General features: G+C 43.9%; 1 protein-coding gene across 1 annotated transcript; it reads right to left on the bottom strand.

Annotated features, from left to right (window-relative positions):
* Window positions 1-207: 207 nt before the first annotated feature.
* On the bottom strand, window positions 208-24,563 carry LOC115460707 (major intrinsically disordered Notch2-binding receptor 1-like). The gene is given in 4 exon segments (XM_030190475.1): window positions 208-405; window positions 8,347-8,585; window positions 22,259-22,269; window positions 22,315-24,563. Coding segments are annotated over 4 exon segments (2,697 nt in total).
* Window positions 24,564-25,124: the final 561 nt, after the last annotated feature.

Below are 25,124 nucleotides of genomic sequence, written 5' to 3'. Positions count from 1 at the left end.
CTCTGATGTCCTCTTGACAACTGGCTTCTTGGAGAGGTATCTCTTCGCAAGAAGGGTACATATTGCACATTAAAATCCAGGTTGGGGCTTGTGTAAAAAGTTTCAACATGACATGCACATAGGCATCTGTCTTCATCCTTGCATTACAATTTTGCCACAGGGTGTTCTGTAGGATGAGGATTCTGTGAGCTACAGGGTTTGTAGATTTCATGATTTCATTGTGCAAATAGGAATTACAATGACCAGGATGACGGTGCAGGCAGCAGCTGCAATCAGTGCTGTCATTTTGCAGACCTTAGCCCTGCGAAACTCAGCTTCTTTTCGCTTCAGTAAAGAATCGTAGCCGGGGGTATAAATGTCTTCCATCCAGTATTCTAAGTTGTTTGGGTTTAAAGACTCTTGGTTCTGAAATTGGAAAACAGAAGGTTTTTTAAATCCTTTCACTTTTTCTGAACTAAGTTATGATTACTTTGAAGTGATTCTGATGGCACATACTGTATCTCTGCCTTTTCATCTGCCCCACGTATAAACTAGGTAACATTTTGCGAGGATCTTTCAAATCCAGTTTATTTATTTATTAGCATTTATTTACCAACTTTTTGAAAAAACTCACCCAAAGTAGTAAACAGCAAGAATAAGTTAAAGATAAGCAACACAAAATTACAGCAGTTAAAATAATTCACATAACGGTACATAGTAACATAGTAGATGACGGCAGAAAAAGACCTGCACGGTCCATCTAGTCTGCCCACGATAAACTCGTATGTGTATACCTTACCTTGATTTGTACCTGTCTTTTTCAGGGCACAGACCGTATAAGTCTGTCCAGCAGCATTTCCCGCCTCCCAACCACCAGTCCCGCCTCCCATCACCGGCTCTGGCACAGACCCCGTATAAGTCTGCCCTCCCCTATCCTAGCCTCTCAACCACCAACCCCTCTTCCCCCCGCCACATAGTATAGTATCGTATGCTACTTAAATTATCAACACAATATGCAATAAAACATCTTAACAGACAGCATAGGGTGTGAGCATAGGTGCAACATATGGATAAAATAGAGTAACAGCAGTTAGAAAATAAGGGGACTTAACATTTCTAGAGCGCTACTAGGGTTACGCAGGCTGTACAGTTTAACAAAAAAAGGACAGTCCCTGCTCAAAGGAGCTTACAATCTAAAGGACGAAATGTTAAGTTGGGGCAGTCTAGATTTCCTGCGTAGAGGTATAGTGGGTAGGTGCCAAAGACGACATTGAAGAGGTGGGCTTTAAGCAAGGATTTGAAGATGGGCAGGGAGGAGGCCTGACGTATGGGCTCAGGGAGTTTATTCCAAGCACGGGGTGAGGTGAGGCAGAAAGGGCGGAGCCTGGAGTTGGCGGTGGTGGTGAAGGGTACTGAAAGGAGGGATTTTGTCTTGAGAGCGGAGGTTACGGGTAGGAACGTAAGGGGAGATGATACTCCAGACTTCGATCCTTTTATCTTGCGGCACCTTATGCCTGGAACCGTCTTCCCGAACCCATACGTCTAGCTCCATCTCTACCTGTCTTCAAATCTATGCTGAAAGCTCACCTTTTCACTACTGCCTTTGGCTCCTAACCGCTACTCATTTGCCCTCCTCCCCTGTTCCTCTTTACCTTGTAATTTCCTTGCCCGTAATGTCTTGTCTGTTTGTGTTATCTAGATTGGAAGCTCTTTGAGCAGGGACTGTCTCTCTATGTCAAATGTACAGCGCTGCGTGCGTCTGGTAGCGCTATATAAATGCTATTAGTAGTAGTAGTAGTCATAGCCTGCCCAACCGTGACCTTCCCCATGTGCCTCCCCCTCGAATTCAGCCCCGGATCAGCCATTAACAAGATTGTATCTTCTGCTGGTGCCTACCCCCCACTGAGCCCGCTCACTTCTTTTCTTACCGGCTCTGCCGGAACCTCCCCCTGTAACTTTCTGCACCGTATGTTCTGGCAGCAGAGCCTGGGGCTGTGACTGTGAGCCTGAGTGTTGCAGCATGCGGCTCTTTTCAGTCAGTCACGAACGGAGCCAGGGAGGGAGGTGGAGGATCGAGCAAGCTAGTAAGTGTTGTAGGTGGGAGGAGCGGGAGGAGTATTTGGGTCTCATTTGCTTTGCTTTGCTGAACAGGAGAGGGTGGTTGTAAATGAGAGTCCTAGGAGGAGATTTAGCAATGCATTAACAGATGGTACTGCCTGGTCACCCGATTATGAAGATATATAGATGCTTCATTCAGCAATTCTTAAGACTTTTTTTGTGAAATAGGAAATGATGGTGACTGGTGAGGGAGGAGAAACAGAGGGGTGATGATGAAGGGAGGAGAGAAAGATGGGGAGAGATGTTGGATGGTGGTGTGGGGGGAAGACAGTGGGGCAGTGTTGGATTGGGGCAGAGAGAGAGAGGTTTTATAAGTTAAAATAAAAATAAATATTTTGTTTCATGCAGATCTCTTCTGTTTAAACATAACTATATGGGTTTTAAGCCCCTAATGCAGTCCATTGGTTTTCTTATATTTTGTTCTTGTGATGACTTATACTGTGCCAAAATTGAAAACTCTTATCTCTAACTGGTCATTAATAAAAGGAGCTCATTGTGAACACTATCCACCCTAAAAGGTTGTTTTGTGGCTGTACCTGAGGAATTGTGGTGATATGATCCCTTGTTTCAAATTGTTGATGGTCTGTGTTTTCCATATGGGTGGTATATTAAGGTCTGCCCAGTGTAATATTTACAGTGCTGCCTTTTCATGCATAATGTTTTTGCTCTTTGAGTCCTCGGAGTTAGTGCTGTTATGGTACAGTAAGGTTCTGAGTGTGTTTTTGCACGTTTGTGCATAATGTTTGTGGTTGAGGGATTGTGTGTTGGCCATACTGAAATGGATGGAACTAGCAGTGTTTAATAATTGATAACATTTTTGAATAGTATACATTGGTTAGTATATGCTTTGAGCAACCACTTTATTCTTTGACATGTGGTACATATCTAATATCAAAAATGTATAAAAAGTGGGAGTACGACCAAGGGAACCAGAAACTGGAAGATGTTCTTAAAAAAGACTTTATTAAAGGTTGGAAGACTCGACACGTCGTGTTTCGGCCGTCAGGCCTGCATCAGGAGTCTGTAATGCAGAGTGCTGCAGAGCAATGACGATGGAAATCTTCTGAAGGTATAACACTATTTTGAAAAAGTCCGTCAGAAGCGCTGCACACCTAAAATAGTCTTTTTAAAGACTAATACGCTATTTCTGAAGAATCAATCCCACTACTCTTCAGCAATTCATAGTGCAAGAGATTTGGTGTTATACCTTCAGAAGATTTCCATCGTCATTGCTCTGCAGCACTCTGCATTACAGACTCCTGATGCAGGCCTGACGGCCGAAACACGACGTGTCGAGTCTTCCAACTTTTAATAAAGTCTTTTTTAAGAACATCTTCCAGTTTCTGGTTCCCTTGGTCGTACTCCCACTTTTTATACATTTTTGTTTTCTCCCGTGGGGTGCTTGAGTTTTCCACCTGGCGGTGGATCTTTTCTCACATATCTAATATCTAAATTTAATAAAAGGTATTAATTGTGACTATTTTACTTTTACTTTTTTTTCTGTGTGTGGTCTAATTATGGATGTAAGCCCCATCCCTGGCACCACTCCTAACCCCGCCCCCTTTAGCCTCCCCAAGCCGTTGGGCCACCGACCGCCTATGCCTGAAGTATAAATCAACATATGCGTCAAGTTTCTCTTACATATGCACACGGCTCTGGAATTCTCTACCAAAACACTTGAAATCTAAGAATAATCATCTAGAATTCCGAAAAAAACTAAAAACTCATCTGTTCAAGAAGGCATACCCCACAGAACTGACACAAATACCGAATAATGAAGTATAGCAATTTAATCAGGAAACTGACAGTAACTCAACCCCGACGCACGATCACCCTGACATTTTGTCTGAATCACGCCAACCTATTTACCGATACTTCTTTACTGTATTTGTCACTGTAACAGTACCCCTACACTGTATTTGTTCACAGCGGAGTCTGTAACCACCTCTCCGGAACTATGTAAGCCACTTTGAGCCCAGTGGCGTAGCCAAGGGTGGGCTCGGGTGGGCCCAGGCCCACTCACTTTGTGCTCAGGCCCACCCAATAGCAGTACACCTATGATGTGGCTGGCAGGGATCCCCAAGCCCCACCAGCCAGATCTTCGCCTGCAGTGAGTAGTGACTGATACATATTGTTCGCACCGGCGCTACAGCCTACCCTCTGAGGTATTCCTGCTTATGCGGAAACAGGAAGTTGCATCAGAGGGAAGGCTGTGGGGCCCACATGAGCAGTGTGTATTAGTTGCTGCTCGCTGCCAGTGAAAATCTGCTATTTAAAAGATATGCAGGGGAGGAGGGGAGGACGTTTGAGAGACCATATGGCATGCAGGCGAGAGAGAGAAAGACCAAATCACTTGTGAGACAAGGCAGAGTTCTTCTGCCCACCCATCTTGGGCCCAGGCCCACTCAAGATTGGGTGTCTGGCTACGCCCCTGTTTGAGCCTACTAATAAGTGGAAAAAGGTGGGATACAAATGTAACAAACAAATAAGTAAAATACATAAATATTCCACCAGTGTCGTTATGTTCTATTAGCCCTTTCCTCAAGTCACTTCATTGACCCCCTATCCATTTTTGCATACAGTTCAAACTCCTCTTATTGACTTACAAGTGAATTCACTCTGCAGCTCCTCAGTATCTCTGCACTCTTATCTCTCCCTACACCCCTTCCCGGGAGCTTTGTTCGTTGGGTAAATCTCTCTTATACTACTACTACTGTACTACTACTATTTAGCATTTCTATAGCGCTACAAGGCGTACGCAGCGCTGCACAAACATAGAAGAAAGACAGTCCCTGCTCAAAGAGCTTACAATCTAATAGACAAAAAATAAATAAAGTAAGCAAATCAAATCAATTAATGTGAACGGGAAGGAAGAGAGGAGGGTAGGTGGAGGCGAGTGGTTACAAGTGGTTACGAGTCAAAAGCAATGTTAAAGAGGTGGGCTTTCAGTCTAGATTTAAAGGTGGCCAAGGATGGGGCAAGACGTAGGGGCTCAGGAAGTCTATTCCCAGCGTAGGGTGCAGCGAGACAGAAGGCGCGAAGTCTGGAGTTGGCAGTAGTGGAGAAGGGAACAGATAAGAAGGATTTATCCATGGAGCGGAGTGCACGGGAAGGGGTGTAGGGAAGGACGAGTGTGGAGAGATATCTGTACCCTTCTCCTCTACTGCCAGCTCCAGACTCCATTCCTTTTATCTTGTTGCACCATATGCCTGGAATAGACTTAGCCCACCTTTTTGATGCTGCTTTTAACTCCTAACCCCTATTCACTTGTACATTCCTACCTTAGTAATTCCCCCATTCCTTATTTGTCCTGTTCGTCTGTCCTGGTTAGATTATAAGCTCAAGTGTACAGCACTGCGTATGTCAGTAGTAGCGCTATAGAAATAACAACTAGTAGTAGTACAACTGAGCAAATCTGCTTCCCTGGGCCAAGTTTGCCTACAACAATCATGTAAATGAATGCACAGATGTTTCACCAGTCTTTGCCGTATACAACCAACATCCTGTTTGTCTTCCCTCTTCTGATTTTGCTATGGAAGCTCCTACAGCCAAAGATTTTGTTTGGCACCTAAAGCAAATCTGGAAGCATGTGAACTGCAGCTTGGCGAAGACCATTGCACAACAAAAGAAGTATGTTAGACAGCTACTACTACTACTGCTTAACATTTCTAGAGCGCTACTAGGGTTACACAGCGCTGTACAATTTAACAAAGAGAGACAGTCCCTGCTCAAAGAGCTTACAATCTAATAGGCAAGTGAACGGTCGGTCCGATAGGGGCAGTCAAATTGGGGCAGTCTGGATTCAGTGAACGGCAAGGGTTAGGTGCCGAACGCAGCATTGAAGAGGTGGGCTTTAAGCAGAGACTTGAAGACGGGCAGGGAGGGGGCTTGGCGTAAGGGCTCGGGAAGGTTGTTCCAAGCATAGGGTGAGGCGAGGCAGAATGAGCGGAGCCTGGAGTTGGCGGTGGTGGAGAAGAAGCTACTGTAGACTGGAACCTCAGTAGGCAACAAAGACTGGTTGTCCATGAGGAATATGTAACTAAATCTCCCATGTACTAAATTTGGCCCTAAATTCATCTGTGTTTTTTGTCATCACAGAAAAGATAAATCCAGTTGTGGGGTACCTACATCTTCCAAACTCCTTAAAGCTACCATCCACTTTCCATTTGTCCTTATTGAAACGTTTTGAGCCTGATCCTTTTGGATCTCATTCTGGTGGATGGACATTTTGAGGTGGAGGAGATTTTGGACTCCTCGTATGCTAGAACACCTGGAGGAGATGTCTTGAATAGATTCATCTAAACTTCATGTTCCTGCCCTCCTATAAATATTTTGGCATAACATCCAGTGGGTTGCCTGGAGGCCATCCCTGAAGGGAGGTATTATGGGGTTCTGCAGTCAGCCTGCAGTTCACTTAGGGGTCCTTTTATGAAACTGTGGTAAAAAGGGGGCCTGCGTTGGCATCGGTACCGGTTTTTAAGATGCACCAAGGCCCCATTTTACCACAGCAGGTAAAAGGCAGGTTTTAATTTTTTTTTAAGAAATGGACGTCACTTGCCATGTACCCATTTTGGGTGGGAACACTTACCGCCACCCACTGAGATGGCAGTAAGGGCTTCTGCACAACCCCAGCAGTAACCATCAGTGAGTGCCGGTGCTACAAAAATAAAAATATTTTGTTGTGCTGGAAATGGCGCATACTGGAGGTGGGAACTAGCGCTGGGCTGCTGCGGTAGCCCGGCAGTACATCCCTTTTAGCCGCTTTGTAAAAAGGCCCCTTAGTTCAACTGTATACAACCTGAATGTAGATGAGATCACCAGATGATCAGCTATATGCAGAAGGTCTCCAGAAGAGACTCAGCAGAGCAGGTGACTGGTATAAAACCTGAATGATGGCAGTTCAGGTCAGACGGAAAAAGCTGCTCCCTTCCTTTCGCTTCCAACATCTATTTATACAGTTCTGATGGAGACAGAAGTCCTTGAAGCTGGCAAGCTCCTCCCCAGTTTATGGATCACCTGACCCTGGGAATTATTACAAAAAGTCATGCAGCATAAGCAAACTGAATTCTGGAGTCTCAGGCTCCAAATGGTCCAGACCTGTGAGTCCTGACCTTGCTTTTATTGACCTGTTGGTGGACAGGCCCTGAATGTTTATCACAACTTGACTATGAGTCATTGCTCCAATACATAATAGGCAGATATTGTTACAGCTATCCAACTATTGCATCAGCCAAGTTGGCAGGGGAACTTCCTGCACACCTTGACAAAATCTTACCAAGTCGTCATGACCTTACACCATGTCTACAGTCTTTAGTGCAATATTGCAAGGAAGTTTTCATTAGGTAGGTTCTGAATTGTAGTTCCATATATTGTAATACTGTAGTACCAATGCTTTATAGTGCTATGTAGGGGGGTGTTATCCCTACAATATTACTGAAAATCTGGGAACATTACCTCAGTACTAGCCAGATAATGCCACCAATGCAGATTACTATCTGTCATAGCCCGGGCCGTCTCCCACACCCTGATTCATCTGTAAGCTATGGCAGGGGTTGGGGGGGGGGGGTTCTGCAGCCTCTGCAGAGGGCTCCTGGGCTGGTCTGTGAGTGCCTAAGGCCACTGGCACCACTGTCTTCAGCTCCTACGGGAGCTCATCTGCTCCTGTCTTACGCTGCTGGAAGCTGGCTTCCTTAGGCAGGTATGTGCATGCCAGCTGTTAATTTAAAGGGCCTGCTGCAGGGAGGACATAGGATGCTGCCTGATGATGTAATCACAGCAGGACTATTTCAGGGGCCCAGAACGTTTCCTATGTTGTCTTCGCAACATCATCCTACCTTGCCTTGCTTAGCTGTGTGTTTTCCTTGCCTTGCCCCTCGCCTCAACGTTCCAGTCTTCAGCCCTGGCCTCAGCGTTGCTATCTCCAGAGCCATCCCAGGTCCCGATTCTGCATGACCAGGTGTATATGTGTTTAGTAATTAGGAACAACTACTTACTGCACCCAGAGAGCTGGTATATGTGGCAGATACCCTTGTAACTTTGTGTAAAGTGGTAGAATTCTACGCTAGCTGGACCTTTTGTCTTACCTAGTTGGGCAGTTCTTATATTTATTGTAACTAATGGTAGCTGGATGGTTATGATCTGGAGGAGCCAGTTCAACGATATCAAGAGAGAAGGAGGAAATAAGAGAAATGATGGGAACAGTTCTATAAACAGAGGAATAGTATGTAATGTAGACTAAGTTAGACTAACTTGTAGTTCCAGCGCTGCGAGCTTTCCTTTGTCCCCTGAATTTCTTGTATACTCTTCGAAGGTCCAGGATGGTTGACCACGTTTCACTTCAGTAATGTTGGTCAGCCTCATGTCTGTGTAAAGTGGGTTGCTCTTCATATGTGACTTCAGTGACGCAGGGTAGGGGTGTGGACTGAAGACCTGTTCAATCAGAAAGGAGTCTTTCGGATGCTTCGGCATTCTGTGGCCTTGAGGGGTTCCTGCCTGCAATAGATATGAATATTATGTCACAAACCATACATTTTTACAACACTGAAGAATACAGCAGAATTTCTGGAGGTATAATTTTGTGTATGAAAGAATATAATGGCTCTTTCTGCTCCTGTGTGCTTGATGGTCGCAGCAGACTTTTCATTTTATCATTTTTGTCTTTTGTGTCTGTAATATGTATTTTATTGCTGCTTTTTTTTTGTATGACATAAAATTTTTTTTTTTAGTTCCTAACAAATTCTGTTTATTTTAATTATTTATTACATTTGTACCCCGCTCTTTCCCACATACAGCAGGTCCAGTGCGGCTTACATACTAAAAGAAAGCATCTTACATGGTAAAGAATACAGTAAAAACAAGGAAATGTAGGAACAGTATTATAAATTGTGATGATCATAACTACTTACGTTATGAAAGGCATTACAAAGGACATGTGAAAAGGACGTAATGAACTAGAATAGGGAAGGTAGACAAGGATATGATAGGTGAAAGGGAAGGAGAATGGGAGGGAAATGGTAAAGGATGGAAGGAAGAAGATGAGGGATTGAGTATAACATTGGGGTCAGAGTAAGCGTCGACGTCTTAGCAGGAGTATCGTAGGTGATCTGGTGGAATTAAGCTGGTCCGTTAGGGTAAACTTGCTTGAAAAAAATGGGACTTTAACATTTTCCTGAAAGGTAAATAGTTATTAATAGCTCGGATGGGTCTTGGGAGAGCGTTCCAAAATTGACTATCCAGAAAGGAGAAACTGGATGCATAGTATGTTTTGTACTTGACACCTTTGCAGTTTGGGAGGTGTAGATTGAGGTATGTTCGCGATGACATTGTTCTATTTCTAATTGGGAGGTCAATCGGGTTGTTTGCGCATTAAAATAATAAAAGGAACTGTGAAATGTAGATCTCAGTTACTAAAGCATAGCATGTGCTAAATATTACACATCCTATTTTATATCTATTAGTGCAAAGTAATATCTGTTAGCACGTGCTAAGCTTAGTAAAAGGACACTCAAGTAACCAAACCCCCTGCTTAAATATTCAGTTAAATCCCTAACCACTGTTGTAAAATCTTGCTGTAGTGCAGTTAGGCAGCTTAATTTAAACAGACATTTATATTCCTCTTGTGTCCCAAAAGATTTTTTAAAATGAAAACGGTTTCCTTTTCTACCTTTGTCTACTCTTCATCTTATTTCTCTGTTCTCCATTTTTCTAAGTTCTTTTTCAGGGTCTCCTTTTCATTTCTTCTCTCCTACTGTTTTCTTTCATTCCTCCTCTACATGTCTCTGACACTATTTCCTTTTTTAAGTTTTTCTCTTATCTCCCTCTCTACTCACTCATATCTATTTTACCCCTCATTTTCCTGTTCTTCACCTTTGTCTCCACCTTTTCATTTTTTTAAATACGTTTTTTAAAACGTTTTAGAATACATAACACAGAATACCAAAAACCATAGAACATCACTTCTGACATGCGGCAACACTTCAACATGTGACTAGATAACATATCACCCCAATAATCCTCCCCCCCGAAACATTAATTCCCAATAGAAGGGGGACAAAGCATCAGTAAGTACAAGGCATTGCAAGTAGGAGTGGATGCCCGGAAGCTCATGGTGCTTCCATGACACAGCCAATTCTAAATAGGCTGCTGTGGGCCTATATTAAGCAAACAGCCCACCAGAGGTTTTTCAAAGGCAATGCCCAAAATATCAGAAACCAAGGCCATGACTAAGTCCTAATGAGCCTGCGCCTTAGGGCAGGACCATCAAATATGTAGAAATGTTCCCTGCCCCCCCTCACAATTCTTCCAACAAAGGTCACTTCCCTGGCGTCTGTTTACGCTTTCCAAAAATACTAGGACTAGGGGGTATGCGATGAAGCCACAATGTAGTAAATTTAAAACAAATCATAGAAAATCTTTCTTCACTCAACGTGTAATTAAACTCTGGAATTTGTTGCCAGAGAATGTGGTAGGGACGGTTAGCTTAGCGGAGTTTAAAAAAGGTTTGTACGACTTCCCAAAGAAACAGTCCATAGATCGTTATTAAATGGACTTGGGGAAAATCCACTATTTCTGGGATAAGCAATATAAAATGTTTTGTACTTTTTTGGGATCTTGCCAGGTATTTGTGACCTGGATTGGCCACTGTTGGAAACAGGATGCTGGGCTTGATGGACCTTTGGTCTGTCCCAGTATTGCAATACTTATGTACATAGTTTTTAAGCCTGCAGGAGTACAGTACCAATGGTACAACATTTTATAGGCATTTTCTACCAAATTGGAGGCAATGAAGACCCTAAGTGACTGATGCAAGATCTGCTCCCACTCTTTAGGCTCAAAGGTGGCACCCAAGATGACCTCCCAAGCCTCCCAGTGTTACATTGGTACAGGTATCTGGCACAATAGTGCCCTATAAAATCTAGTAATACTCTCTCTACCACTACCCCCTTGGAAACTCTGCTCCAGTAATATGGAATCAAGAAACAATTCTCCCCAAGCCCATTGCCAAACAAAGTCAACAACTTGTCAAGAAGAAAAAGTCTTGCAGACCCAGGCTGAACTCCTCCTGTAGATTCTGCTAACCTACTGCAATTCTGCCCTTCACAAACTGAGCCAAGGTGCAAAGCCCTTTCCCTGTCCACATTCTTCTGCCCTGGTGAAACACTCTCCGCAACAAGTAGGGGGGTCGTTACAAAATATTATTTGCCCTTCAGCAATTTAAGACGAGTTTTGATCCAAAGTGTAAGTGTCAAACGCAAGATGGGATTATCTAGGTGTCTCAATTGCCTTAATTGATCCAAAGGGAGCCAGGGAACTATCCCCAATGGATACCGCTCTACCAAGCTTTGTTTATGGTGATCCCAAAGCCAGTTAGGAGTAGATTTGAGTTGTGCTGCTTGAAAGTAGAACTTAAAATTGGAGATGGCCATGTCTCCTTGGTCCCTGGGCTGGAACATCATATGACACTGAACCCTAGGATGTTTCCTCTGCCAAAAATAACTAAAGACTCTGCGATGGAGCCTCCAGAAGAACACTTCTGGGAGTGGAATAGGCAAGGCTGTAAATAAATACAAAAGTATCACTATCTTGATAGCTTGTATTATTCCCACCCAGATGGTGTTCAGGGTATGCCATCTATCCAGATCTTCTCATAAACTTTCCAATAGAGAGGGATAATTGGCCTGATATAATAAATCTAAGCTATTAACTCCCAAATAATGTAAATGAAAGGTGGCCCATTGAAAAAGGAAATCCCGCTTGATAGCCATGTATTCTGCCTCTGTAAGCGATAGCTGAAGAATCTCCAACTTAGACTTATTGCTAGAGAAACCCCAAACCACCCAAAAGCATCTAAGATATCACCACCTCTGACAGTGAAAACAAAGTGTCAGATAGAATAAAGAGCACATCATCTGGAAAAAGCAATATTTTTTTCTGGAAGCTCTTGCATGTGATGCCCAGCCTCATTCTGGAGAATCATTTGCACTAATGGCTCCATCGCCAGGGCAAAAAAGAGGGGACAGTGCACATCCCTGACACACTCCTCGAGCCAGACCAAAATGATCTGTGTAAGTGCCATTAATACAGAGGCTGGCCTCCAGGTTGGAATATGTAGTCCAAATCCAATGTAAATATCTCTCAGAAATGCACACTTTCTCCAGGGTACAAAAGAGGTAGGGTCTGCCCTATCAAAAGCTTTTTCAGCATTGATTCCTAAGAGGAACACCGACTCCCCTCCCTGTGCCGCTCCCCAGAGTAGATGGAAAACTTTTATAATATTGTCAAACATTTGGCGCCCTCTAAAAAGCCCGCTTGATCATCATGAACCAGCTGCGGCAAATACATCTGTAGCCGCCTAGCCAAGATCTTAGTGAAGATCTTGTAATCCATGTCCAAAAGCTGCATGGGCTGATATAATCCACAACTATCGGGAGTTTTCCCGGGCTTTAAAAGCACTGTGATGCTGGCCTGCTGCCAAGTATCCAGTAGAACCGCCCCCTTCGTCCAGCTATTAACCTTGTCAGTGGGGGTACTAGATATGCCCTATAAATCTATAAAATTTGTTAGTAAATGTGTCAAATCCTGGGGCCTTTCCCAGGGGCAGATCCTAAATAGCCCATTTGGTCTGCTCTTCCGTAATCGGAAGCGATAACTGAATAGCCTTGGCTGGAGAAAGCTGAGCTCTCAAATCATCAGGTTAGCTAGTCCAACGGTAAGGGTCCAAGAAAAAGAACCCAGAGGCTCGAGTTGACTCATAGTGGGCTTGCCTAGAGGAGGGAAGCACTAGCTGACAGCAGTCCAGAGACTTCCGAATGTGAGAAGGGGTATAAGGAATGATTGAATGATAGTGTGGATTACCATGATGTGAGCAAGACTAAGAATTTTAAATTGTATGTGAAATGTCACAGGAAGCTAATGAACCTGAATTCAGAGGGGAGTGATTTGAATTGCTTAGCATTAAACTAGGTGAACAGCTGTATTTTGTAACATCTGTAGGCCCTAATAATCTAATAAGATCCGCACCCAATCATTTCAAAACAGACTTCACGAACCACGTAAATCACAGGCTTCAAAATGGGCTCTTCCCCACGGATAAGGGAAACATCCTACTCACTCCGCTACCAAAAGATGCTAAGAAAAGCACAATGGACCTAACCAACTACCGCCCAGTAGCATCTATTCCACTTACAACTAAACTCATGGAAGGCATAGTGACGGAACAACTTACTGAATACCTAAATAAACATTCAATTTTGCACAACTCTCAATCAGGATTTCGGTCAAATCACAGCACCGAAACTGTTCTAGTGTCCGCAATGAACTCATTTAAACAAGCAATTGCAACTGGCAACAACATACTACTCCTACAATTTGACATGTCCAGTGCCTTTGACATGGTTAATCATGAAATACTATTACATATACTAGAATACTTCGGAATAGGAGGCACAGTTCTCAAATGGTTCAAAGGATTCCTGACCACAAGATCATACGAAGTAACAACGAATGCGGATAGATCACCCCCATGAACACCTGAATGTGGAGTTCCCCAAGGATCCTCCCTCTCGCCAACCTTATTCAACCTGATGATGATACCTTTGGCCAAACTGCTAGCCAATCAAGACCTCAACCCCTACATATATGCAGATGACGTCACAATCTACATCCCGTTCAAACATGATCTAAATTAAATCACCAACGAGATCAACCAAAGCCTCCAAATAATGCACTCCTGGGCAGAAGCATTCCAACTAAAACTTAATGCAGAAAAAACACAATGTTTTGTACTCACCTCACAACATAACACAAAACACTTCTCTACCATAACCACACCATACTGTTCTCTCCCTGTCTCAAAAAACTTGAAAATTCTTGGAGTCACCATTGACCGAAACCTCACTCTCGATGACCACATGAAAAACACGACGAAAAAGATGTTCTACTCCATGTGGAAACTGTACCCTGGTACAGTCAATGGTAATAAGCAGTGCTTTTTTTGTACAAAAAAAGGTGCCGGTACTCATTATGGGCGGGGTCACCACATATGGCTCCACCCCTATGATAGCCACACCCACATTAACCACACACCCTATACCAGCCATGGCGCATATAAACAGACATCATTGAAAATATTATAGTACTATAGGAGAAAAAAATAACGTGATTTTTTTTCATTATAAATAATCTCTGTAAGCTCTTACAGCTCCTGTATACCCAGTGCAAAATAAGACAGCCAATGTAAATTCTCAAATTGGACATATTACAAACACTAAAATGAAACTAAAATGATTTTTTTCTACCTTTGTTGTCTGGTGACTGTTTTTCTTTCCATATTGGTCCCAGTCTGTGATTCTGCTTTCCTTTGTTTTCGCTTAACTCTTCTGTGCCATTTGTCATTTTTGTCTCCTTTTTCTTTGCTTTCTTCAATATTTTTCAGGCTCTCCCTCTGTCCAGATTTAATTCATTCTTACTATCCATTCTTTAATTTCCTTCATCTACCTGTGGCTTTTCATCTTTTCCTCACCCTTGTTCTCCCCATGCCCCTTCCTCTTATTCTCCAGTCTTTCTCTATTCCCCTTTTCCATCCAGCAGCTCTGCTTTCTCTCCCCATCCTTCCAGTGTCTCCCCTATTTCTTTCTGCATTCTTCCATCCAGCGTCTTCCCTCTTTCTCTCCCCATCCTTCCGTTTTCCCTCTCTCTCTCCCCATCCTTCCGTTTTCCCTCTCTCTCTCCCCATCCTTCCATCTGTTTTCCCCCTCTCTCTCCCCATCCTTCCATCTGTTTTCCCCCTCTCTCTCCCATCCTTCCATCTGTTTTCCCTCTCTCTCCCCATCCTTCCATCTGGTTTTCCCTCTCTCCCCAATCCTTCCATCTGTGTTTTCCCTCTCTCCCCAATCCTTCCATCTGTTTTTTCTCTCTCCCCATCCTTCCATCTGTTTTTCCCCTCTCTTCCCATCCTTCCATCTGTTTTTCCCCTCTCTCCCCAATCCTTCCATCTGTTCTTCCCTCTCTCTCCCCAATCCTTCCCTCTGTTGGTTTCCCTCTCTCTCCCCAATCCTTCACTCTGTTGGTTTCCCTCTCTCCCCAATCCTTCCTCTGTTGGTTTCCCTCTTTCCCTCTCTCCCCAATCCTTCCCTCTGTTGGTTTCCCTCTCTCCCCAATCCTTCCCTCTGTTGGTTTCCCTCTTTCCCTCTCTCCCCAATCCTTCCCTCTGTTGGTTTCCCTCTCTCCCCAATCCTTCCCTCTGTTGGTTTCCCTCTTTCCCTCTCTCCCCAATCCTTCCCTCTGTTGGTTTCCCTCTCTCCCCAATCCTTCACTCTGTTGGTTTCCCTCTCTCCCCAATCCTTCACTCTGTTGGTTTCCCTCTCTCCCCAATCCTTCCCTCTGTTGGTTTCCCTCTTTCCCTCTCTCCCCAATCCTTCCCTCTGTTGGTTTCCCTCTCTCCCCAATCCTTCCCTTTGTTGGTTTCCCTCTTTCTCTCTCTCCCCAATCCTTCCCTCTGTTGGTTTCCCTCTCTCCCCAATCCTTCCCTTTGTTGGTTTCCCTCTTTCTCTCTCTCCCCAATCCTTCCCTCTGTTGGTTTCCCTCTCTCCCCAATCCTTCCCTCTGTTGGTTTCCCTCTTTCTCTCTCTCCCCAATCCTTCCCTCTGTTGGTTTCCCTCTTTCCCTCTCTCCCCAATCCTTCCCTCTGTTGGTTTCCCTCTCTCCCCAATCCTTCCCTCTGTTGGTTCCCTCTTTCCCTCTCTCCCCAATCCTTCCCTCTGTTGGTTTCCCTCTTTCCCTCTCTCCCCAATCCTTCCCTCTGTTGGTTTCCCTCTCTCCCCAATCCTTCCCCTTGTTGGTTTCCCTCTTTCTCTCTCTCCCCAATCCTTCCCTCTGTTGGTTTCCCTCTCTCCCCAATCCTTCCCTCTGTTGATTTCCCTCTTTCCCTCTCTCCCCCAATCCTTCCCTCTGTTGGTTTCCCTCTCTCCCCAATCCTTCCCTCTGTTGGTTTCCTTCTTTCTCTCTCTCCCCAATCCTTCCCTCTGTTGGTTTCCCTCTTTCTCTCCCCAATCCTCCCCCCCCCCCCCCCCCGCGACACTCCGGGCGAGTCCTGCACTTAGTTTTTTTTTTTTTTAAGACTCAGAACGTGCGAACAATGCAGCCGGCAGCGATTGAAAGAGGCTGTCTGGGCTGGCGTCTGCGTCAGAGCTTCCCTCACCCTCTGCGAGTCCCGCCTTCGTTGTTACAACTTCCTGTTTCGCGGGACTCGCAGAGGGTGAGGGAAGCTCCGATGCAGACGCCAGCCCAAACAGCCTCTTTCAATCGCTGCCGGCTGCATCGTTCGCGCGTTCTGAGTCTTAAAAAAAAAACCTAAGTGCAGGACTCGCCCGGAGTGTCGCAGGGGGTGGGGCGAGCAAAAAAAGGTGCCGGTACGCCGTACCGTTGCGTACCGGCACAAAAAAAGCACTGGTAATAAGTCATCTGGACTACTGCAACGCATTATACGCGGGCTGCAAAGAACAGACTATCAAAAAACTACAAACTGCCCAGAATACTGCGGCCAGACTCATATTTGGAAAAACTAAATATGAAAGTGCAAAACCCTTAAGAGAGAGGCTCCACTGGCTCCCACTTAGGGAACGCATTACGTTCAAGATCTGCACGATTGTTCACAAAATCATTCACGCAGACGCCCCAACCTACATGCTAAACCTCGTAGACTTACCTCCAAGAAACGCCACAAGATCATCCCGCAAATTTCTCGACCTGCACTTCCCCAGCTGTAAAGGACTAAAGTACAAGCAGATGCATGCTACCACATTCTCATACCTGGGCACGCAATTGTGGAATGCACTGCCTACAGACCTGAGAACAATCGACGAAACAAATATCTTTCGCAAATCTCTGAAGACATATCTCTTCAACAAGGCATACAATGAGAACTAATAGCCACAATAATTCACCCGACAACCCACTCAGTCAAGATAGCTCACCTAATATAATTACCTTAATCAATCCTTTCCTTCCTCTTTCTACCCTTATTTAACCTCTGCACAATATTAAATGTAACTGTCACCCTGCAATGACAATGTTAACAAAACTATGTAAGCCACATTGAGCCTGCAAATAGGTGGGATAATGTGGGATACAAATGCAATAAGTAAAATAATAATAAAACCAGCATAAACTGTGTTACAATAATCAAGCTGTGAATTTAAGGCATGAATTAGGGTGTGTAATGAAGCAAAGTACAGAAAATGTCAGAGCATAGCCTACGGAGCCAGAAGAAACCTTCTGCTTATCCCAGAAATAAGCAGCGGATTTTCCCCAAATCAATTTAATAATAGTCTATGGACTTTTCCTTTAGGAAGCCGTCCAGACCCTTTTAAAACTCCACTAAGCTAACCGCCTTTACCACATTCTCTGTCAACGAATTCCAGAGTTTAATTACGCGTCGAGTGAAGAAATATTTTCTCCAATTTGTATTAAATTTACTACTTTGTAGCTTCATCGCATGCCCCCTAGTCCTAGTATTTTTGGAAAGACTAAACAAACAATTCACGTCTACCCTTTCCACTCCACTCATTATTTTATAGACCTCTATCATATCTCCCCTCAGCTGTCTTTTCTCCAAGCTGAAGAGCCCTAGACCCTTCAGCCTTTCCTCATAGGGAAGTTGTCCCACCCCCTTTATCATTTTCATCCCCCTTCTCTGTACCTTTTCTAATTCCACTATATCTTTTTTGAGATGTGGCGACCAGATTTGAACACAATATTCGAGGTGCGGTTGCACCATGGACCGATACAAAGGCGTTATAATGTTCTCACTTTTATTTTCCATTCCTTTCCTAATAATACCTAACATTCTATTTGCTTTCTTAGCCACACACTGAGCAGAGAGTTTCAACGTATCTTCAACAACGACACCGAGATCCCTTTCTTGGTTAATGATGCCTAACGTAGAACCTTGCATTACATAGTCAAAATGATGAACAAAGATGTAGGCTTTCTATCCCACTATAAACCATAAAATTCTACTGCTTTGTCACTCTCTTATCTGCCATACATTGCTCTCTCTCTCACCCACCCAGCTCTCCTAGTCTCTCACCCACCCAGCTCTCCCTTTTCCTTTGAGACTGTCATTGGTCATTTGAGACTACTCCTTGATACGCTGTCTTCATTTGGATTCCAGGTCTCTGTTCTTTCCTGGTTCTCCTCCTACCTCTCGCTTCGCACCTTTAGTGTACACTCTGGTGGATCCTCTTCCACTTCTATCCCTCTACCAATCAGTGTACCTCAGTGTTCTGTTCTTGGTCCTCTCCTGTTCTCCATCTACACTTCTTCCTTTGGCTCACTGATATCATCCCATGGCTTTCAATACCATCTCTATGCTGATGACTCCCAAATCTACCTCTCTACCCCTGAAATCTCAACCAGCATCCAGACCACTGTATCAGCCTGCCTATCTGATATCGCTGCCTGGATGTCTCAACGTCAAATGTCAAACACAAACTCTTCCAACTCATGAATAAATTATTAAATACTACTCCAGTCACCAACAACAGCAAAGACACACCAGGAGCTAACAACTTGGCGAAGTACTTTAAGGAGAAAATCATACAACTACGACTTAAAATACATGTCAGCCCCATCGACTACACTGCACTCCTAGAATGCCTAGACCCAGACCCTGGAGTTTACCCAGCAGACAGGATCTGGACTGAATTCACAATTCTACCGGAAGACCTCATCTTACAAACGCTTAAAAGATTCGCCAAATCTCATTGCAAATTAGACATTTGCCCAAACAACCTCATGAAGTCAGCCCCTCAACAATTTATAACGGACCTAACAAACCACGTAAACTTTATGCTACAAAACGGACTCTTCCCAATGGAGAAAGGTAACATTTTACTCACCCCCATACCCAAGGATGCAAAGAAAAATGTCAGCGAACTAACGAACTACAGACCAGTAGCATCCATTCCCTTAATTACCAAAATAACAGAAGGTATGGTGACCAAACAACTTACAGAATATCTAAACAAGTTCTCAATATTACACGATTCCCAGTCAGGATTCCGCGCCAATCACATCACTGAAACCGTATTAGTCACACTCATGACAAAACTCAAACAACTGATTGCAAACGGGAATAACATACTACTGTTACAATTCGACATGTCAAGCGCATTTGATATGGTTGACCATGGAATTTTATTACACACCCTTGAATACTTCGGCATTGGAGTCAATGTTCTCAACTGGTTTAAGGGGTTCCTAACTACACGCTCTTATCAAGTGACATCAAATTCAGTTACATCAGCTACATGGACACCTGAATGCGGTGTTCCACAGGGATCCCCTCTCTCACCGACCATATTCAACCTAATGATGACACCTTTGGCCAGACTACTATCGAATCAGAACTTAAACCCACATATATATGCTGACGATGTAACGATCTTCATCCCATTCAAACAAGATCTAAGGGAAATCTCCAACGAAATCAAGCAAAGCCTACACATCATGAACTCCTGGGCAGATTCATTTCAGCTGAAACTAAACGCAGAGAAAAGCCAATGCCTTGTACTCACTTCGCAATACAACAAGAATAAATTCACCACCATCAACACACCTAAACTAAACCTACCAGTTTCGGACACCCTAAAAATTCTTGGAGTTACCATTGATCGACACCTAACACTTGAGAATCATGTGACAAACATAACCAAAAAGATGTTTCACTCAATGTGGAAACTAAAAAGAATTAAACCATTTTTTCCAAGGTCTGTCTTCCGCAATCTGGTACAATCACTAGTACTCAGTCATCTGGACTATTGTAATTCACTATACACTGGTTGCAAAGAGCAAATACTTAAAAAACTCCAGACAGCCCAGAACACAGCAGCCAGACTAATATTCGGCAAATCAAAATATGAATGCGCGACACCCCTACGAGAAAAACTACACTGGCTCCCACTTAAAGAACGCATCACGTTCAAACTTTGTACCCTAGTCCACAAGATCATCCATGGAGACGCCCCAGCCTACATGTCAGATCTAATAGAACTACCACCCAGGAACGCAATAAAATCTTCTCGCACATTCCTCAATCTTCATCCTCCAAATTGTAAAGGTCTGAAATACAAATTGTTGCATGCATCTACCTTTTCCTATATGAGCGCACAGCTATGGAACGCAACTTGAAAACGGTCCATGAACTGGCCAATTTCCGCAAACTACTGAAAACTTATCTCTTCGACAAGATTTATCACAAAGATCAACACACGTAACTGTACAATCTTTAATATATATAGGAATGTCTTATAACGTCTTTTGCTGTAATATAACCATGTACTTCACCACCATGTAACCCTAACCCTCCATAAACCAAATGTATATTCTTTTCTACTTCCAATATCCACGACGAATTGTAAGCCACATTGAGCCTGCAAAGAGGTGGGATAATGTGGGATACAAATGCAATAAATAATAATAATAATAATAATCTGAAACTTAGCATGGCCAAAACCGAGCTTCTCATCTTTCCCCCTAAACCTACCTCTCCTCTCACCCCTTTCTCTATTTCTGTGGATGGCACTCTCATTCTCCGGGTCTCATCAGCTTGTAACATTGGGGTCATCTTTGACTCCTCTCTCTCCTTCTCTGCTCACATTCTTCAGATTGCCAAAACCTGTAGTTTCTTTCTCTATAACATCAGCAAAATCCGTCCCTTCATCTCTGAGCACTCTACCAGAACCCTTATCCACACTCTTATCACCTCTCGTCTTGATTATTGTAACCTGTTTCTCACCGGCCTCCCTCTTAGCCATCGGAGCACTTGCTCAAATAGCATCATAGCACATATCTATAAGCTCCCTATACCTGAATTCTTTATTTGGAAACTTTTCAGACCCTTTTAAAATTCTTTAAATATTTATTTTTGTTGGTAGGTGTCCTTGCAGGTCTCCCTAGCCCTCACAGCGCATGCGCATAAATTTGTGTCATTTGTGGGCTTTCTGTAACCACCTCACTTTCCCAGCAGCCTTTAGGGCTATATTCTTAAACATGCTCCATTTGCGCATAGCGATTGCACAACTACGCTGATTGCAGAACAATTTAAATTTTCAAAAAACAGACCCTTTAATCTGGTTTTTCCCACATTATATTTTAAAAACTACTACAACTACTACTACTTAACATTTCTAGAGCGCTACTAGGGTTACGCAGCGCTGGACAGATTAATAAAAGGACAGTCCCTGCTCCAAGGAGCTTACAATCTAAAGGACGAAATGTCAAGTTGGGGCAGTCTAGATTTCCTGAATAGAGGTATAATGGTTAGGTGCTGAAGGCGACATTGAAGAGGTGGGCTTTGAGCAAGGATTTGAAGATGGGCAGGGAGGAGGCCTGGCATATGGGCTCAGGGAGTTTATTCCAGGCATGGGGTGAGGCGAGGCAGAAAGAGCAGAGCCTGGAGTTGGCGGTGGTGGAGAAGGGTTCTGAAAGGAGGGATTTGTCTTGAGAACGGAGGTTACGGGTAGGAATGTAAGGGGAGATGAGGGTAGAGAGGTAGGGAGGGTGATGTAGCATTTCCCAAGCTACAAAGCAGCTCTGAAGTCATCAAGGCTTTTTAAACAACTCCGCGTACGCATATGATGTCACAGATGACGTCACTGCACATTGCAATGCCCCACTTGCTCCCAGCAACAATCTTGAGCCAAAACCAGGCCCAACACATCCTGGGCTTTCCTGAATGCCCCTCCCAGCTTCTTCTTTCTTCAGGGCGGTCTGGAACAAGCTCACCCACGGTAGGACAGCAACCACTGTGACCCCCACCCGTAGGTGCTCTGAAAGCTTGCCCTAACTCTCTGCCCCCCCCAATGTATTACATAATGCTCTCTTTGTAGGCCTTCTTGCCTACTGACTGTGTTATCTTCAGCTTCTTCAGAATACGCCTGGGAACCTCCTGCTGACATCACACTCATTTTTATAAATCATGAATATAACATGGATAACTGAAAAGTGCATTTGCAGCAGATCCCATGCAAGTGAAGCAGCTGAAGAGTTGGCCCTAGAGAAGGAGATTTTTAAAAACTAGTAGTATGCATCCCTTTTAATTACAAAAATGTGAGAAACAGCATGTATTGAATTAAAGAAGGGTGGCCTAGGCTGATGCAACAGTGCTGTTTCCTTGCAATGCCACCTACTGTATGAGCTTGTTGCAGTGGACGTCACATTACCTCTTTTGATTTCCTGGACCGCTCCTTGCCTTCTGCACTCCCTTTGTCTTTCTTGTCCTGCTCCGCACTGCATGTTTGGCTGCTGTATGTGGTTCTCCATTCTCCTGGAGAATTACAGATACTAGTGATTTTGGACTCAGCAGCACTATTTTCCTCTGTAAAAGACCTTGAGGACTGAGTTGTAAATAAGCCCTTTTTTAAGACTTTGACTTGGAGGCTTTTGCTTTTACTCTCGCTTGTATCGCAGGTGCCCCATCCTGCCTTGCTCTCCAGCTTCCCTCCCTGAGGTGTACTGTGGTGCTGACAGACCCGAGGAGCAGCACTGATGTCTGACTGGGTGTCGCTGCTCAGAGACTCTGCTCCCATTTGTACATTCACTTTTTCTGGCTGCTGAAGTTTTTCATCAAGGTTGTTTAATTTCGAAAGGACCTGTGAGATCTCCTCACGTACCCCAGAGAGAGACTCCAGTTTCTTCTCAATCTCTCCAATCCGTAGTACAAGCTTGCAAATGCTTGTCTTCAGTTCCTCATCTCTCTGGTTCTCTCCTCGGGATGATTTATTGGCTTTATTGCTACAGCTGGCCTTGGCTGCATTGTGCTCTGGAGAACTTTCACCATCTGTTTTATGCATCTGGGACAGGGAACCATTGCTGTTGTAGCAGGAAGACTGGATGACTCCAGTAGAGCCACAAATGCTCATGTCATCAAGAAACCTAAAAATATCACTGATGTCATCACTAATTATTTCTGAATCATCTTCTGAGTGCTTCCTAGAGTGACTGTCCCCATGTCGGTATGCTCCTGGTTTGCATAAATCTTTGCCTTTTCTCTGCTCACCCTGGTCAGTCTGTGTGGCAACGTTTACTGTTTTGTCAATGCAGCCCAGGCTCTTCTCTTTAAATGGCTTCATAGCCTCAGGTTTTTCTTTCTGCAGAGGGGAAGAGACATCCTTGGTCTTATAGCTAGCTGTCTTCCCAACAAAGCTCACCAGTGTGCTTGGTTCTGGATCCTGTGGATTCAGGTAGGGCTGCTGTTGCTCTGGGACCGACTGGAAATTTGCAGAGTGAACATTTGAATTTTGATACCGGGGGTTGTCCTCTGTTTTTCTGTTAAAAAATGATCTTTCAAAATCAGGGGTTTCATCTGTGTTCAGGCTCCAACTCTTGGCTGGCCATGGTGATTGCTTGTTTTGTTTCCCTGTAACTTCTTTGGGATTTGAGGGACCAAAGTAGGTGGAAGCCTGAAGGTCATCTAAACTTTCATGTTTGACACGTCTTTTCTCAAGGAGGGGAGAATACACTGCATTCAGATATTGACTGCTGTGGGGCATTTCAAAACTATGGTTAAAGAAGGTTGGCTTTGAGGCCTCTCTTCTGGATTGTGGCTCTCTGTGGCCTCCATCTAGTTTGCTGTTTGAAGGTAACGCAGTGGGAGAAGAGATGGTTAGAACACTGTGGAAATCTCCCTTGAAGACACTTCTTTTCTGCCCAGAGGATTGTGTCAGAAAGGATTCATGATTGGAGAGAAACGGTTCTTTAACACTTGTGGTGATGGACAGGGAATCCTGTTCACTAATGGAATCATTCTCTGGGTTCATAGGGAAGTACGTGCTCTGCATCTCACAGGGTGGTGAGGTGCCAAGAGAGTAGGAAGCTAGTGCCTGCAGCCTGTCTAATGATTCTACTCGACCTTTAAGCTCCTTATTAACTGCAAGTAGGAAGTTGGGCTCAGCCATGGAGATGAACTGGTGGCAACTCTTGCAGTCAGTTTTAGGGCATTTGGAAGACTTTCTAATGGAATAGCCTCTGCTGCATGTAGGGTCTCTGATATCGCAGCTAGTCGGGCATTCCATTAAGTTACAAGCTTCTGTCTCTGATCTACAAGATTCAAACGATTCTTTCTTCTCAACTTTTCGATGTCGAGAAAGAGGAAGTTTCTCTTTAGCTATACCACCATTCATCTGTATCAGATTGAACATAGTCACTATATCCGCAGCTATCATGATTTTCTTGGATTGCTGGTTCTCAACTGAGCATCGCATTTTATCTTTGAACAATGTGGCTGGAAAGTTGGGATCAAGGCAAGCAGTATAGAAGAGTACACTCCTGAGCTTAGCCAGCTGGCATAAATCAAACCTTAAGCATAAAGACTTGCACAGATCCTGGTAGGAAACTTTGTTCTGCTTGCTATCCAGCTCCTCCAATATCTTCACAAGGAAGAGGGAGGAATCTCGGTTTGCTTCCATGACGTACTTTCAACAAGAGGGTTTTACAGTTCTACAGAAAGAGACAAAAGTAAATATTGTAAATTTACAGAAGCGTATTACAAAGAAATATTTTTCTACCCCATCCGCTGATAAATAGTGTGCCTATTGCTCTCATATATCAAATATCAGGGTGATTGTGCTTATTTAATGGAACTCTATAATAGACATTCATGTACTATTACATCAGAATGTTGTGGAAGATTTCAAGATAGTCTTCTTGAAATACAGGAACCAGCTGTGGAAAGGCAGATGATAGAGTTTTAAATCTGATAGCATAGTACCCACTGCAAAGAAGCCTCACATATTTTCCTCAGTTTGTTCATTATACATTTTGTTAATGATTTATCTTACCTTTAGTACATGAGTGATAAAGGGAGAAATAAATGGAAAATGGAACTAACTATATGGCCAAACACACGAGGACTAACATCGCCTGCACTTATTGCAGCAGGAATTACGTGCAAAACATGCACATTTTCTGCCTCCACGTGCAATCGTTCCTTAGGTTACTCATGACTGACTAAATTTCTTACACCGTGC

This window comes from Microcaecilia unicolor, chromosome 1 (genome assembly GCF_901765095.1).
Source record: "Microcaecilia unicolor chromosome 1, aMicUni1.1, whole genome shotgun sequence".
Taxonomy (NCBI): domain Eukaryota; kingdom Metazoa; phylum Chordata; class Amphibia; order Gymnophiona; family Siphonopidae; genus Microcaecilia; species Microcaecilia unicolor.
Note: the sequence above shows the minus strand (reverse complement) of the source record. Positions and strands in the feature narration are given on the sequence as shown.